The 17,029-nt window shown below is 47.6% G+C and overlaps 2 protein-coding genes across 20 annotated transcripts in view; both read left to right on the plus strand.

Moving 5' to 3' along the window:
- The window catches only part of LOC114020077 (zinc finger protein 239), a 479,276-nt gene extending 464,461 nt beyond the window's left edge, over positions 1-14,815 (plus strand). For 2 of the 18 annotated variants that reach the window (XM_043528858.1, XM_043528855.1), the window contains exons 2-4: positions 1,719-1,807; positions 2,393-8,529; positions 11,054-14,815. In XM_043528858.1, coding sequence (XP_043384793.1) covers positions 11,115-12,248 — 1,134 coding nt within the window. In that variant the 5' untranslated portion in view covers positions 1,719-1,807; positions 2,393-8,529; positions 11,054-11,114 and the 3' untranslated portion in view covers positions 12,249-14,815. Of the gene's footprint in view, positions 1-580; positions 1,231-1,718; positions 1,808-2,392; positions 8,530-11,053 lie in introns of those variants that run through there. The other 16 variants (XM_037913612.2, XM_043528863.1, XM_037913602.2 and 13 more) reach the window with 15 other exon arrangements.
- The window catches only part of LOC102945825 (zinc finger protein 436), a 1,196,575-nt gene that overhangs the window by 254,841 nt on the left and 924,705 nt on the right, over positions 1-17,029 (plus strand). The window lies entirely within an intron of this gene.

Consider the following 17,029-nt stretch of genomic DNA (forward strand, 5'->3'; position numbering starts at 1 on the left):
GGTGAAAACCTGAAGTAGGGTACGGCCAAGAACTGATCCCTGCGGGATGCCACCAGAAACACACCGACTCAGTGATGGTTCCTCACTATACAATTCTGAGACCTCTCAGCTAGCCAGTTTTCAATCCATTTGTTTTGTGCCATACTGTTTTTTGTTTTTTGTTTAAATCATTTACCATCTGTCCCCCCAGCTCCTGCTGAAGGTGTGCCTGTCCGTCTGGGTGCCCTTTGCAAGGCGGCTGGTGAGGGAGTGTTCACCTCCCTTCTCCTAGCGGCGCTGCGGTCTGAGTGGGAATCTGGGGAGATGCTCTGGGGACCAGAGAGCCCATCGCTCGAGAGAGTCCCCCCATCAAAGAGACCCCCTGAGATGAGACACAGCCCTGGCGGGCAGCAGGGGATGCTGCTCTGTAGGACACGTTCCCAGGGTTGGGAAAAAGATTCTGGCTGGATCCCTCCTGGGCCACGCTTTCATCCCCAGGGCAGAGCGCGGGAGGGGGGCAGGATTCATCAGCTCCTGCCACCAGAGGGCTCTGGGTGGTGCGGGGGCTGGGGACGGGCGGGCTGCGCTGGCCCTTTAACTCGGGCTGCCAAGGAATCCAGGATATCTGCAATTTGAGCTTCCTGGGTCAGGCAGCGCAGGCGACGCTGCTGCCGCCTCCATAGCGAGCCGGGAGCCCGGGCTGAGCTGCTGCTCCCCAGCGGGGTGTGTGCGGGGAGAGCCCTTCCCTAGCGCCCCTCGGGGCCAGCCGGGGGACTTTCTCCGGGGGCTGGAACCAGCCCCTGGGGCAGCCCCGACCTCTGCCGATACCAGCCCCTGAGCCGGAGCCTGCAGGTGAGGGGAGAGACCCGGGGAAAGGGCTGGGGCCGGGCAGGAAAGTGACTCCGCACCAACGGCCCCTCCTCGCCCCAGCTTTGCTCCCGGGGGGCGGGGGTCTGCGAGTCCCGGAGCTGCTGCTGCTGCTGCCCCCCTTGACCTCCCCCAGGCTCTGCCCCCCCGACCCCCCAGGCTCTGCCCCCCTGAGCGCCTGCAGCCAGCCGAGCCAGCTTAAAGGTTACCGTGACAAAGTTGTGTGGTTTCTTCCACACCCCGGACTAACATAGCCATGCCGAGAAAACCCCCAGGGTCGACACAGCTGTGCCGACAAAGTGTTTCTGTTGGCACGGCTATCGAGAGAAGTGGGGTTCCTGCAGCGGAAGAAACACTCCTGCTGCCTCTACACTAAAGGTCTATGTACGCATCAGTTCTGCAGAGTAGACATGGCCGCAACAAAACAGCAACCAGATCTCCTGTCCGGAGGGGGAAGGGGAGTGAAAGGGGGGGAGAAAAAGTGTGGGAAAGGAGAAGCAAGTGGGGAGAGAAGTTACAGGCTCCTAAACCTGCCCAGGTCTGTTGACTTTAGATTCACTTCTCATTGCACAAGATAAGGAACAGAGGCCGGAAAAGTCAGTTCCTACCTCTGCCTGGTCCCTGCTACTGCCCTGGGAGACAATCTCAGGGGGAACCCCAATGCAGCTGTTTTGATTTTGTTCTTTTCTAGTATTTGGTTCTGGGAGGGTTTAATTATGTGTTGATGGGTTTAGAAAAATGCCCCAGCGTTTTTGCAGTGTGGCAGAATGCAGAACATCTGTTTGCAGGGAAGGGGAGGGGGGTGAACCAGTGTGTCAAATTGTCTAAAGCCCCCTTCTGAATCTTTCGCTCTGTCCTTTTCACCCTGATAGGCTGGAAAGTAACATCCAGGTTTCACTCCAGATTTTCCCACTGTCCCTGGGGATAGTGAAGGGAAATGGCTGCAGTGTAACAGGCACAGGTAAGTGATTATCGGGTCCCTACCAGTGTCCCTGATTTCCCTCTTACCCCTGAGAACTCTGTGTGCCCCTCCATTACACTTAATAAAACCACCAACTTTTCCTCCTTGGGCAGTTAGTGATTAGGTACTGTTCTAGTTCCTTGATAGACAAGGGCCAGTCCTCTATTGAGCGAACAAACAAGTCCATTTCCTCCAAACATCCAGACATATTAACCCTTTTTTCTCCCCCCTCTCTCCCCAGTAAATGAGCAGTTTACTGGCAGTCCCAGTGATCGCAGGCTGTGATTTCCTTTTTTGTTTCACTTCCACTGGGTCTCCGGAGTCATTGCCTATTCCACTCTATCTCTGGGTTCCGATCCCATCTGCATAACCAATTGTTGTGTCTTTTGCTCTTTACACAACAAAGAGAAACTTGTAGAAACCCCAGGCACTGTTGAGTTCCAAATAACCATACTTATTTAACTAGTTCAGCTATCCAAAGCCTAACTACATTCACTGCTGTTCTGACAGGTTTTTAGAGCTTTCTAAAACTAGAACATGGTGAAGGCTAACAACTATTTATAGGGACACTACATTCTCTTTAAGGTGGAGCTGGAAGATATGGGAAAGGCACAGCAAGAAGAGTTAGAAATTACCCACTATGAGGAAACAGCCACACGTTCAGGGGTTTATCAAAGACCTACTACCAACCCGCAGAACTCCAAAGCCAAGCATCACTCCAGAAAGTCAGGAGACAGGCAGAGATTCATAAGTTCTGAGGCCATAATGGACCATTGTGATCATCTACTCAGACCTTCTGTATAATGCAGGCCATAGGACTTCCCTGTATTAATTCCTGATTGAAATAGAGTGGATCTTTTAGAAAAGCAACCGATCTTGATTTTAAAATTTCCAGTATTGGAGAATCCGCAACCTTTTTTTCCAGTAAGTTTTCCGTAAGTTTTCCCCAATGTTTAATTATGCTCTCTGGTAGAAAGTTTGCACCTAATTTCTAGTCTGAATTTCTATTGCTTCAGCTTCCAGGCACTGTATCTTCTTGTACTTTTGACTGCTAGATTGAAGAGCCCATTATCAAACTTCTGTTCCCCATATGAGTACTTGTAGATGGGGATCACATCACCACTTAATCATTTGTTTGATAAGATAAATGGATTGAGCTCCTTGTGTCTATCACTATAAGGTTTTCCAGTCCTTTAATAATTCTTGTGGTTCTTTGAGCCCTTTCCAATTTTTCAGCCTCATTCTTGAACTGTGGATACCAGAATGGGACATGGTAGTCAAGTAGCAGTTGCACCAGTAACACACAGAGAGGTAATATAACCTATCTATTCCTACTCAAGTTTCCCCTGTTTATACATTAAAAGGGCTAATGTGATCCTTCAGGTACAGCAAAAAGAAAAGGAGTACTTGTGGCACCTTAGAGACTAACCAATTTATTTGAGCAGGTACAGCATCACACTGGGAACTCACGTTCAGTTGATTATCTACCTTGAGCCTCAGATCTTTATCCTGGGAAGCAGAGACTCTGAAAGAGTATCCCATTTTGCAAATACTGCCTGCTTTGTTCCTAGATGCGGGAGTTTATATGTGACTGGAGAAACACATCTTGTTGGCCGACATCCAGTTTACCAAGTGATCCAAATCTCTGTAAAATGACCAGTCCTCTTTATTATTTACCACTCGTCCAATCTTTGTGTCATCTGCAAACTTTATCAATAATGATTTTGTTTTCTTCCCGGTCATTGATAAAAATGTTAAATAGCATAGGGCCAAGAACTAGCCCCTGTGGGATTCCACTAGAAACACACCCGTTCTCTGGTGATTCTCTGTTTACAATTACATTTTGAGACTTATCAATTAGCCAGTTTATTTTTTTTAATTTATTTATTAATTTCTAACAAGTTCACAAATCCTTGCCTGGCACATATCAGACAGAAAACACTTGTTACGAGAGTTAGCTTTTGTTTAAAGAGACATTATACACAGTTAGCCAGTTTTTAATCTATTTAATGTGCCATGTTGATTTTGTATCATTCTAGTTTCTTAATCAAAATGTCATGTGGTATCAAGTTGAATGACTTGCAGAAGTCACGTATACAACATTAACATAGAATCATAGAAGGTTAGGGTTGGAAGGGACCTCAGGAGGTCATCTAGTCCAACCCCCTGCTCAAAGCAGGACCAATCCCCAATTTTTGCCCCAGACCCCTAAATGGTCCCCTCAAGGATTGAACTCCCAACCCTGGGTTTGGCAGGCCAATGCTCAAACCACTGAGCTATCCCTCCCCCCAAAGGAAAGCTCCTGGTTACCTTGATCAATGAAACTCGTAATCATCAAAAAATATCCTAAGTTTGACAAAATCTATTTTTCATAAATCCATGTTGATGGACATTAATTATATTACCCTCCTCTAATTCTGTAGAAATCAATTCCCACATCAGCTGTTCCATTATTTTTCCTAAGACTGATGTCAGGCTGACAGGTCTATAATTACCCAGGTCACCCCATTTACCCTTTTAAAATATTGGCACAACATTAGTTTCCTTCCAGCCCTTTGGAACTTCTCTACTGCTCCAAGCTTTTTATTTTTTTTTTTAAATCAAATCAGATGCGCTGATTTTAAAACGTCTAACTTTAATAGCTGCTGTTTAGCATTCTCTTTTAAGTTATTGTTAGAGTGGACAGTATTTTATCATCAGATGATATGAATATATCATCAGTTTTTTCCCAAATATGGAACAAAAATATTTATTGAATACTTCTGCCTTTTCAGTATTAGTATTGACAGCTAATTCCATATAGCAATGGACTAATAACATTGATAGGATTGCTTTTCTTCCTTGTAAGCTTTAAAAACTCCTTATTGTCCTTAACTTAGAGTTCTCCCTATGTACTTTTGCTTCCCTTATTAATTATATACAATTCCTAGCTTCTGACATATTAATTGCTATCAGCCTCCCCTTTTCCCCATTTGTTGTGTATGTATGCGTATATTTCAGTTTTCAAAAATACTCTCACTTCCCCGCTAAGCCAGGCTGTTCCTTTTTAAACCAGTGTAGCCTTCTTTCTCGATTTTGGGATTGTGGCTTTTTGGCCGTCTAGTAAAATGTTTCTAAACAGTTTCCCATTGTCATTCACGTTTTTCTGTTTAAATTATTGTTACCAGCTGATATGGCTCATAACCATCTTCAGCTTTGTGAAAGCGGCCCTGTTAAAGCACCAAGGAGAGAGAGAGAGAACTGGTTTGAACTTTATTCTGTTTGTAACCACTAATTGTTAGTGCTGGGATGAAGAGGAATTTATCTGTCAAGATGAGGTCTCAGCTAGAATTCCCCCATGTTGGATGCAACACTTTTGAGTGAGTAAATTGTCGTGTATAAATGAGAAATTCTAATGACATTTTAGTACTGGTAGGATGAGAACTGCAGCCTATATCACTCAGATTAAAGTCCCTCATGATCACACAGCTTTCTTCCCTACACGTTATAGATAGATGCTTGAGGAGCCATTCATCCTGTTCATTAAGTGTTAATTGGTAGTCTGTAGCAGACACCAACTAGTACCTCATCTTGTGCTTTATCTGTTAGTACACTGATCTGTAAGCATTTAAGATCATTTGCACTGAGTTGTTGGTGACTCAGAAACGGGTAATGCCATTTGTGACAGAGTTCCACGCTCCCTCTCCTTCTGCCTACTCAGTCCTTCCTAAATAGATTATAATCATTGATTTTAACACTCTGATCATGTGAATCATCCCACCAGTTTCAGTAACGCTATCTAGATCAAATCTGTGTTCATAAATGAGTAATTTCAGTTTCTCTTGCTTTTTTTTTTTTACCCAGGCCCCTAGCATAGGTATGTAGGCAATTCATAAATTCTTTCTTTTCATATTTCTTGGTGTCTTGATTAATGTTATTCTCAATTTCTTAATTTTTTGCTGAGTGCTCATTTGTTCCCTCTTTTCACACTCCTCTGTTGGTATTAGTTTACTGCCTTTTTGAATACTCTGACCAGCCTGTCCCCTTGCAGCTATATCCTTCTGCTGAGATGCAGCCATCCAACCTGTACAGCCCCTTCACTCCACAGAAGGTAGTACAATGTTCCACAAACCCAAAACCCTACGCCACTTACCTATCCAGTGCTTCACTTCCAGAATCTTCTGCTTCCTGTCTTTCTTGGCTTATGGGCCAGGAAATATTTCTGAGAAGATAATTTGGGCATTCTCCTCCTTCAGTGCCCTTCCAGATTCTCTGAAGTTGACTGTACTCTCTCCAGTTCAACTTAAAAATCACAAGTTTAAAAAAAAAAGTGGCAGTTTTATTTGCCTTCTGTTTTCTGAGCCCAGGGGGTAGGGGAGAGATGTATGCATGAAGCTGCCGGGGGGTGGGTGGGTGTGTGTGTGTGTGCATACCCATCTGTGTGTGTATCACACTGCATCGACAAAACTCCACCTCCAACAGCGTACATGGAAAAGTGTGGCCTTCCTGCTGCTGGGATTTACCTTTCTGACTTCTCCATCCCTCTGCTTAATCATGACTCTGTTTCCTCTTTACCCCAGCCAGTCTTCTCCCCCACACTCTCCTTTTCTCTCCAGTCCCTATAGTCACCTGCCTTTCCATTTACAGCTTCCCACCTCTCACAGCTACTGCCCCACATGCCCCTGCACTCTCTATTCTCCTGCACCTGCTCAGTCTCCTGCTGGCTGAATCCCCCACAACCTCTCTTTGTCCCCCACACATCCTCCTGGACCCCCTCAGAGTCCCTCTAGCTCCCCATATTTCCACTTTTCCTCTTGAGTTTCCTGTCTAGTCTCCTAACAACAGAGCCCCAGCCATATTCCTTGAGAAGAGCCTGACATCATTCACACTGGAAATAAGGGTAGTTGGTGGCCATCTTTATTAGGGGCAGCCTCACTTCCACATGACAAATCTGTAGGGAAACAGTGGCCATCTTGAAGGCCATTTGACTTGAGCTCCTCCCGCCCCACCCCCCAATAATGGGAAATGGCATCCATGTCTCACAAGGGAAAATGTGCGAGTTTTGGATTGAAATCCCAACTAAATATCATGACACTCGTGATAAAAATCACCAGAGTCGGCAAGTCTGGGCATCGCACTTTCACAGCAGAAATTGTGTTCATTTTTAATGAAAGCTCTGGGAAATTTCCCAACTCCCCAAGGAGGTTCCCTGCTCTCTGTGGGGAGGGGTAATTTCCAGCCCTGCCTGTGACTGGTCAGGGCTCTGACCTCAGCAGGGCTAGAAGTGGGGATAAGAGGTTGAAGACCTGTGCTGTGCCTGCGTCATAACATCCCTCGATATGTGGAGGACCCTCAATCTCCTATAAGGGGGAACCTCAAGTCTCCAAGGAACCATCTGACCTCCTCAAAGGGTCTCCAGGAATGGTTTCCAATCCCTTTGGTTTATACCAGTGATGGAATACACTCCTGTGTTCATACCCTACACCCTACTGGAATAATTTTTGTACAAAGTATGATTTTTGAGGTGTCTTTTGAAAATTCATAATTTGGTGGTCAGTGTTGTCTTGATAAAATATGTGGCAACATTGTATGTAAAATTAAGATTTTCTTGTAGGATGTTGTTAACACATGTTCCAAACCATAGCAGAAGTTGGCAAACCGGTCTGTCCTAAACAAAGGAATGTGTGCTTTGCTTCATTAGCATTTAAGCAGTAACTAGAGTCATCAAGCTGGAAGGGAGTGCAAACAGGTGAGGAAAAAAAGCAGCAGAGAAAATCCTTCCACACAGACGCTTTGTCTCCTGGTTCTCAGCTGGAAATGCTTCTCAAAGGGGGAATAAGACTGTGAAAAGGAGGGGCAGACACCCCAAGAAACCTTCCCCCCCTCCCCCCATTCATCTCACTCTTTGCACCTGAGCAGACAAAGACCATAGCCGTTGTATTATGGGGGACGGGTCCTGACCCGAAGGTTGGTCAGGAACACTGCTGGAAGCATGTGGTGAGAAACTTTGCTTCAGATCTAACATAGATTATTGTTAGATGTGAGAAAGTGTCATCTCTTTATTTTTCTTGTAGTCATTTCTCACTTTTATGCCTCATTACTTGTATTCACTTAAACACATTAGATTGGATAAAACAGTAAAACAAGTTTATTAACTACAAAGAGAAAGGTTTTAAGTTGGAGTGTCTGGGTACTTTATTTAATGTAATAAGCAGTCATATTCCTTAAAGGAATAAAGGACTTATTTTATTTGTATTGTCTAGGAGAGGGCTGGGTAGTACAGGGCATACATTTCTGGGGGGAAATCTAAGACTGGGGGTGCATGGGTGTCACACTGAAGTATAACCAAGGCTGGTGAGAGTCTGAGTGTAACCAAGTGTACCTGGCAGTTTGCAATTACACACTCTCTCTCTCATGGTGTGATTTGCATGCTGGTAGGCTGTTTGTGTGTGGCCCTGGTGGATGCTACTGCAGGAAGGCATTGTAAGGCACCCAAGGTTACAGAGCAGGGGTGACACAGCTACTCATTAGTCTGGATTGTACCCAGGTATGTCACACCCACCCAGCTAGTACATCTGGAAACAACTGTGTCTTAGAATAAGTGTAAAATCTTGGTCTCACGTGTTTTCTTTGTCTGGAGCAGGATTTTCCATTCCCAAACTTGTGATCTCCCAGGGAAGAGACATGGGTCCAAGATCTCCAGGACTCTGAGGAAAGGGAGATCCAGAGAAACAGCCACACAGGTGAGGAATTGGTTAAACAGACGGAGAAGCCATCTGCCATTGATGTGTTATGTTTTGACTGTACTAAGACTTTTTATACAGTCTCGCATGACCTTCTCATAAAGGAACTAGGGAAATACAACCTTGATGGAGCTACAATAAGATGGGTGCGCAACTGGTTGGAAAGCTGTTCAGAGAGTAGCTATCAGTGTTTCATGGTCAAGCTGGAAGGGCATATTGAGGGGGTCCCGCAGGGATCAGTTCTGGATCTGGTTTCATTCAGCAACTTCATCAATGATTTAGATAATGGCATGTAGAGGACACTTATAAAGTTTGCGGACAATACCAAGCTGGGAGGGGTTGCAAGTGCTTTGGAGGGTAAGATTAAAATTCAAAATGATCTGGACAAACTGGAGAAACGGTCTGAAGTGAATAGGATGCAATTCAGTAAGGACAAATGCAGAGTACTCCATTTAGGAAGGAACAGTCAGTCGCACACATACAAAATGGGAAATGACTGTCAAGGAAGGACTACTGTGGAAAGGGATCTGGGGGTCATAGTGGATCACAAGCTAAATGAGTCAACAGTGTAACTGCTGCAAAAATAAATAAAGCAAACATCATTCTGTGATGTATTAGCAGGAATGTTGTAAGCAAGACACAAGAATTCTTCTGCTCTACTCTGTGCTGATTAGGCCTCAGCTGGAGTATTGTGCCCAGCTCTGTGCACCACATTTCAGAAAAGATGTGGACAAATTGGAGAATGACCAGAGAAAAGCAACAAAAATTATTAAAGGTCAAGAAAGCATGACCTATGAGGGAAGATTTAAAAAAAAAAAAAAAAAGGGGGGGGGGGAGGGTTGTTTAGTCTGGAGACGAGAAGACTGAGAGGGGACATAACAGTTTTCAAGTACATAAAAGGTTGTTACAAGGAGGAGGGAAAAAAATTGTTCTCTCTAACCTCTGAGGATAGGACAAGAAGCAATGGGCTTAAATTGCAGCAAGGGTAGTTTAGGTTCAACATTAGGAAAAAATTCTTAACTTTCAGGGTAGTTAACCACTGGAATAAATTGCCTAGGGACGTTGTGGACTCTCCATTGTTGTCTAACCTACTCTTAAAAATCTCCTAACACGTGTCAGGGGTGGTCTAGATCAGAGGTTATCAAACTGTGGTCCACGAGCTCCATTCAGGTGGTCCACGGATAGTTCCCTCTAAGGTGCGCATCTGGACGACCTCACACAAGAGAACGAAGGGTCACCCACCTAATTAGTGGAGCCATGCAGGTGTGTCTCCACTAATTAAGTGCCTGGACCCTGGAGAAGATGCACATGTAAGGTGAGGTGGCGGCCTTGGGGGGAATAGGGGGTAGGTGGGAGGGGGCAGTGGGTTGAGAAGAGGAGGTGGGGGGAATTTGGGACATGCAGGGCTTCAGTGGCCTGAGAAAGAGGCGACTTTCCCCAGCTCCAGGGCTGTGGCTGCCAGGGAGAGATGGCCCTCCTTGTATGTAAACAGCTGCGATTCTCACAGAGGCCCTGTGAGCATCTCCAGGTCTCTGTCCCCCGGTCAGGATTGTCCCCAGCAGGTGGTGTATACGCATGGCAGATGTCGCTCGTGACTTCCCACCCACCCTCACTGACCCCTGGGAGTAGCTGCCTGCCTTTGAATGTTCGGATGGGATCTGGAAGCAGAATTGGTGTCTCTCTCTCCCCCCTCCATCCCCCTTCTAGGGAAATGTTTTGGGAAGGATTTAGATCCTGATTTTACAATTATCCCAATATTTTAATTATCCCAGATATTTTAATTTGTTTCCCCCCTTTCCTGTTCCACTTTCTGAGATTCCCATTTGTAACAGGGGCTCGGGTGGTGGGGAAGCCTAGTGATTAGATTGCCAGGCTCTCAGTCCCCTAATGGGCTGAGTACTTTGTCTTTAAGGCCAGGGGAGTGGTAAGGGGCACCCAGGCCCTCCCTTTCCACAGGGTCCCAGCCCATGGCCCTGTGTATATCAACCCCTGAACAGGTGGGTTTGGTGTCCCTCCCGGCAGGGAGTCAGAACCCACTGCCCTGGGCCACTTCCTACAAGTCCATTCAGTTTGGGGCATGGCCCCTTTAGTACAACCTGCCGGTGGCTTGCTGCCCATAGGGTTCCCTCTTGGGTCTAGGGAAATGCCTTGGTGCGATTTCAGGTTCCTTCAGGCAAGGTGAGGATGAGCCCACAATGTCTCTGGGGTCCGCTCAGTCTGTTACCTCTGGTGCTGGGGGTTCATTCACAGTCTCCCCTTGGCTGGGGAGTCAGTGCTGGCTTCCAGGTGGCTGCCCTGGCTCTATCTCTGTCTCTATCTCTTCAGCCCTGAGCAGAGCCAGGGTCCCTTCTTTTATCCTCCCTCCAGTCCTGGCATTGTTTGCAGGTATAGTGAGGTGGGACTAGTTTAACCCAAACACTTTCTTTAACCCTTGCTGAGCCAGCTGGCAGTTTCTCTGCTTCATTGCACTCTTCTCCAAGTGCAGGGACTGACTCCTGTCTGGATTCTCTCTCTGTCACATCAGGTGATGGGATGGTGAGTGAGAGAACAAGGAGGATCATCCTCAGTGGGGAGGTCCTGAGCAAATGGAAGCACAGAGAACACTATCGGGAAGATCTGAAGGGGAAGTTTCCTGGATTCCTGAGCAGGGAGAAGCCTGCGAAAATCAGCACAGGCCAGAGGCGCAGCAGGGAGCCTCCTCATGGGAGAGAGAACAGGGTAAATCCACTGACCAAGGGGTTGGTTTGAAGGACCTTCCTGAAGACATGATCCAGCCAGGAATCTGCAGTAAAGGGAAACCATACAAATGTGCTGAGTGCGGAAAAATCTTCAGTAATGACTCATCCCTGATTGTTCATCGGAGAGTCCACACAGGAGAGAGACCCTATAACTGCTCAGAGTGTGGGAAATCCTTCACTCGGAGCTCCACCCTTGTTGTGCATCAGAGAGTGCACACAGAAGAGAAACCCTATAAATGCCCCGACTGCGGGAAAAGCTTCAAGCGGAGCTCAACCCTTATTTCACACCAGAAAATCCACACAGGAGAGAGACCTTATAACTGCCTTGAATGTGGGAAAGGCTTCAGTGAACGCTCAAACCTAAACAAACATCAGAGAATCCACACAGGAGAGAAACCCTATAATTGCCTTGAGTGCGGGAAAAGTTTCACTTGGAGTTCACACCTCATTAAACATCAGAGAATGCACACTGGAAAGATGCCCTATCATTGCCCTGACTGTGGGAAAGGCTTCAGTGACAGCTCAGCTGTTATTAGACATCAGAGGATCCACACCGGAGAGAGACCCTACAAATGCCTTGAGTGTGGGAAAAGCTTCAAGCAGAGCTCAAACCTTATGAATCATCAGATAATACACACGGGAGAAAAACCCTATTACTGCCCTGAGTGTGGGAAGGGGTTCAGTCGGAAGGCTCACGTCATTTCACACCAGAAAATACACAGGGCAGAGAAATCCTTTAACTGCCTTGAGTGTGGGGAAAACTTCACTAGGAGCTCTGACCTCATTAGACATCAGAAAACCCACACTGGAAAGACACCATATAAATGTTCTGTCTGTCAGAAAAGCTTCATGCAGAGGTCAGAACTTATTTCACATCAGAGAGCTCACACAGCAAAGAGAAACTATAAATGTTCTGTCTGTGGGAAAAGCTACAAGGGGAAGGTCTCTCTAATGTCCCATCAGAAACTCCACACAGGCTAGCAGGTGGCAGGAACTCTCAGTGTGGACAATGGGTCTGTGCCCTCCTGAAGCAAAGAGTGAATGTCCTTCATCGGTGGAGGGTCTGTGTAGGGGCAGCAAGTGGATGAAGGGTTCTGATTTCACTGGGGGATGGCAGCGGCAGAGGAGGAGGAAACACTGGGGAGCTGGGTGATTGCAAGGTCTGAGGGGAGCAGGCGATGGGATTAGTGGAGAGACATTTCTGTGGGTTCTACATGCACTTTCCAGTTTAGAAGAGAGGTAAAAAATGCCCCATTGCAGTCTGTGTCCAAGTTGTCTCTGCAGCTCCTAGGGCATCTCAGGGTAGGGGCATGGAAATGTTATTCAGGGAAGCAGCAAGGGGCCCTCTGGGGCTGTAGTTACAAGGCAGTAACAACTGCCGATCTGAACTAACAGGATGTCAGAGCACTGCTCAGTGTATTGGACATCTATACAGTCATGGATGGTCGGGGCTGCTGGAGACTGGGGATTTCATGGTGGAGATTCCCCAGAGAGGAGGGAACTCTAGGAGATGCCCTTTTAGGAGTGTGGTCTAATGGTTGGGGGGGTGGGATGGGGGAAATGAGTTAGGACTCCTGGGTGTGAGCTAGTGCTGATCACTTCCCCTCCTCTCTCTGTGTCCATTTCTCCCATCTCTACAGTGGAGATAATAGTTCTCCAACTCCCTGGAGAGTTGTGAGGGGCCGGTAATTACTGTGTGTTCATAGAATCCAAGAAATGCAGGGTTGGATCATAGGTACTGGAACTGGGAGTGCTGCCAAACCCCCTGGCTTGAAGTGGTTTCTATTATCTACAAGGTTTTACAGCAGTGGTTCTCAAACTTTTGTACTGGTGACCCCTTTCACATAGCAAGCCTCTGAGTGCAGCAAACCCCCCCCCCCCCAATTAAAAACATGTTTTAATATATTTAACACCATTATAAATGCTGGAGGAAAAGCGGGGTTTGGGGTGGAGGCTGACAGCTCAAGACCCCCCATGTAATAACCTCATGACCCCCTGAGGGGTGCTGACCCCCAGTTTGAGAACCCCTGGTTTACAGTTTAGTTTAATGGCTCACAGCACCCCCTCTATAAAAATTGTTCCAGGACCCCTGGGTTGGAAGAAACCCCGAGAGGTCATCAACTCCAATTTCCTGCACTGAGGCAGGGCCAAGTAAACCTAGACCACCTTTGTCAGGTGTTTGTCTAACCTGTTCTTAAAAACCTCCAATGAGGGGGATTCCACAGCCTCCCCTGGAAGTCTCTTCCAGAGTTTATCTACCCTAATAGTTAGAAAGCAAATTATTTTTTTCCTTCCTAAGTGTACCATTTTGCACTTGTCTTTACTAACTTGATTAGAGACCCATTCTCCAATTTGTCAAGGTCATTTTGAATTCTAATCCTGTCCTTGAAAGGCTAGAAATCCCTCCCATCTTGGTGTTATCAGCAAGTGTTATAAGCATATTCTCCACTCTATTATCCTAGTGATTAATGACAATATTGAATAGTACCAGATTCGTGACCCCTGAGGAGCCTCATTAGATATGTCCCTGTAGTTTAACAATGAGCCATTGGTAACTACTCTTTGAGTATGGCCTTTCAAACAGTTTTGCACCCACCATATAGTAATTTCATCTAGACCACATTTCCCTAGTTTTTCTGAGATTGTCATAGGAGACTGTGCCAAAAGCCTTACTAAAATCAAGGTATATCTACTGCTTTCCCCAGAGCCACTACACCAGTAACCCTGTCAAAGAAGGAACTTAGATTGGTTTGGCATGCTTTGTTCTTGACAAATCCCTGTTGACTATTTCTTATAATCCTATTATCCTGTAGGTACTTACAAACTGATTGTTTAATAATTTGTTCCAGTATCTTTCCAGGTGTTGAAGTTAGGGTGACCAATCTATAGTTCTCCAGGTCCTCTTTGTTTCCCTTTTTAAAGATAGTTACAATGTTTGCCCTACTCTAGTGCTCTGGGACCTCACCCGTCCTCTGAGTTCTCCTAGATAATCCCTAATGATTCAGAGACTGGTTCAGCTAGTTACTTAAGTACCCAAGTCAATTTCTATCCGGCCATGCTAATTTCAATACATCTAAGGTCTCTATTCTTTAACCTGTTCTTTCCCTGTTCTGGCTTGAATTCCTTCCCCTTTGCTGTTTGTGTTAATTGTGTTAAGTATCTGGTCAGACTAGTGAATACTGATGCAAAGTAGGCATTAAACTCCTCAGCCTTTTTGTCATCCATTATTATAACGATTTGATGCTCTCCTGTCTCTTCCCAGCTCTCTCTGTGGGGGGCAGTGTGTTACTGAAGGGAAAGGAAGGTCTGTATTTGGAATCCCGTATCCCTCTTTTCAGGAAGGGGCTCAGCTGAGATTTTGACCCACTGGGATTATTCCTGAAATAATTGCCCTGGGAGGGATTTTCTCCTTGTTTCTGGACCATGGGGTGGGGCAGGGTCTTGTGTTTCTGGAAATTCATGTTTTGGGTGAGTCTTTTATGTCTCATTGAAATTTTTACCTGAATTTTTCTTTTTATACAAATAAATTCCTAATATTTTTGTTTGTCGGTTTGGTTTGAAGTCTTTGTCTCCCAGAGCTCTGCCAGGGGCATCATGATGCTTTAGAGTCCTAAGAAGGAACTGAAAGCTCAGAGAGGGTGGGTCAGAGCCATCTATCCACCAGCCCCTGCTGAAGGTGCCCCGTCAATTTGGGTGCCCTTTGCAGGGTGTCTGGTGAGTAAGTGTTTGCTTCCCTTCTCCTAGCAGTCTGGGGGGGGGGAAGCAGGAGCCTGGGGCGATGCTCCGGGGACCAGAGAGCCATCGCTCTGGATGAGCTGAGAGACAGCCGTGAGGGGCACCAGGGGATGCTGCTCTGTGGGACACATTTCCAGGGTTGGGAAAAGATTCTGGATGGATGCCTCCTGGGCCACGCTTTCATCCCCAGAGCAGAGCGCAGGAGGGGGGCAGGGTTCATCAACTTCTGCCACCAGGGGGCTCTGGGTGGTGTGGGGGCTGGGGACGGGCGGGCTGTGCTGGGCCTTTAACTCTGTCCATGAAGCCAGGGGGCATTTGCAATTTGAGCTTCCTGAGCCAGGCAGCTCAGAGGGTGGCGCTGCTGCCTCCATGGTTCCATGTGATTTGGGAGCCCAGGCGGAGCAGCCGCCGCTGCCCAGCGGGGTGTGTGCGGGGAGAGCCCTTCCCCAGCGCCCCTCGGGGCCCAGCCGGGGGGACTTTCTCCGAGGGCTGGAACCAGCCCTTGGGGCAGCCCCGGCCTCTGCCGACACCAGCCCCTGAGCCTGCAGGTGAGGGGAGAGACCCGGGGAAAGGGCTGGGGCCGGGCAGGAAAGTGACTCTGCACCAACGGCCCCTCCTCGCCCCAGCTCTGCTCCCGGGGAGGCGGGGGTCTGGGAGTCCCGGAGCTGCTGCTGCCCTCCCTGACCCCCCCCCCCCCGCCGCGCCGGCTCTGCCCCCCTGTGCGCCTGCAGGAGCCGAGCCAGCGCTGGGAGAGCGACCGCCCCGGGCCGGGCCAGGGACTGAGTCTCCCCCGCAGGGGAGGGGGCAGGAGGGAGATGGGGCAGAGACTGGCAGGGGCAGCAGGAGCAATCAGTGGGGAGGGAGGTTCCCGGCTCCCAGCCCCATTCCCTGCAGGACCCCAGGCAGATTGACTTCCCTGGGACAAGGGGAGGAGCAGAGAGAGGAAAAGCCAGTTCCTGCCTCTGCCTGGTCCCCGCGCTGCTGGGGGGATGCGCTGCCCTGGGGACAGTGTCAGGGGGAGCCCCCCCCCCCCCCCCGCCCCAGAGCAGCTCCTTCATTCTGCTCTTTTCTAGCATTTGGTAACTTCAGGGACTGTTACTTGCCAGGGTTTAAAAATGGCTTTTGGTATTTAGTCCTGGTGGGAGTGGGTGGATCGGGGCTGCAATAAGGTGACCAAGGGTTCTTCCAGCACTGCAGAGTCTGGAGCATCTGTCTGCAGAGAAAGCAGCTGGAGGGAATCAAGGTGTGAAATGGACCAAAGCCCCTCCTGAAACTCCCCCCATCGCCCTTCTCGCCCCGACAGGCTGCAGAATAACATTGCCCCCCCTCCCCGGGGGGGGGGGGGGGGATAGAGAAGAGCAATGGCAGCAGTGCAGACAGCTCAGGAAAACCATTGTCAGGTTGGGGGGGTGGGGGTGGCGGGGTGCGGTCTGGATGTGGAGGGGGAAATAAATACAGAAGGAGAGAAAAACAGGAAATGAAAAATATTCAGTTATGTCTTTTGCTCTTTACCCAAAAATTCAGTATGGAGAAGCCGCAGGGGCACAGCTGGCTCCCAAATAACTGTGTTTACTAAAAAGAAAAGGAGACCTTGTGGCACCTTAGAGACTAACCAATTTATTTGAGCATAAGCTTTCATGAGCTACAGCTCACTTCATCGGATGCATAAAGTGGAAAATACAGTGAGGATGTTTTTATACACACAGACCATGAAAAAATGGGTGTTTATCACTACAAAGGGTTTTCTCTCCCCCCACCCCACTCTCCCGCTGGTAATAGCTTATCTAAAGTGATCACTCTCCTTACAATGTGTATGATAATCAAGGTGGGCCATTTCCAGCACAAATCCAGGGTTTAACAAGAACGTCTGAGGAACAGGGTTGGGGGGGGAAACAAGTAACTGCAGTAGAACCCCAGAGTTATGAACAGTCAGGAATGCAGGTTGTTTGTAACTCTGAAATGTTCATAACTGAACAAAAGCTTATGGTTCTTTCAAACGTTTACAACTGAACATTGCCTTAAAACAG

The sequence above is a fragment of the Chelonia mydas genome, chromosome 14 (assembly GCF_015237465.2).
Source record: "Chelonia mydas isolate rCheMyd1 chromosome 14, rCheMyd1.pri.v2, whole genome shotgun sequence".
Taxonomy (NCBI): domain Eukaryota; kingdom Metazoa; phylum Chordata; order Testudines; family Cheloniidae; genus Chelonia; species Chelonia mydas.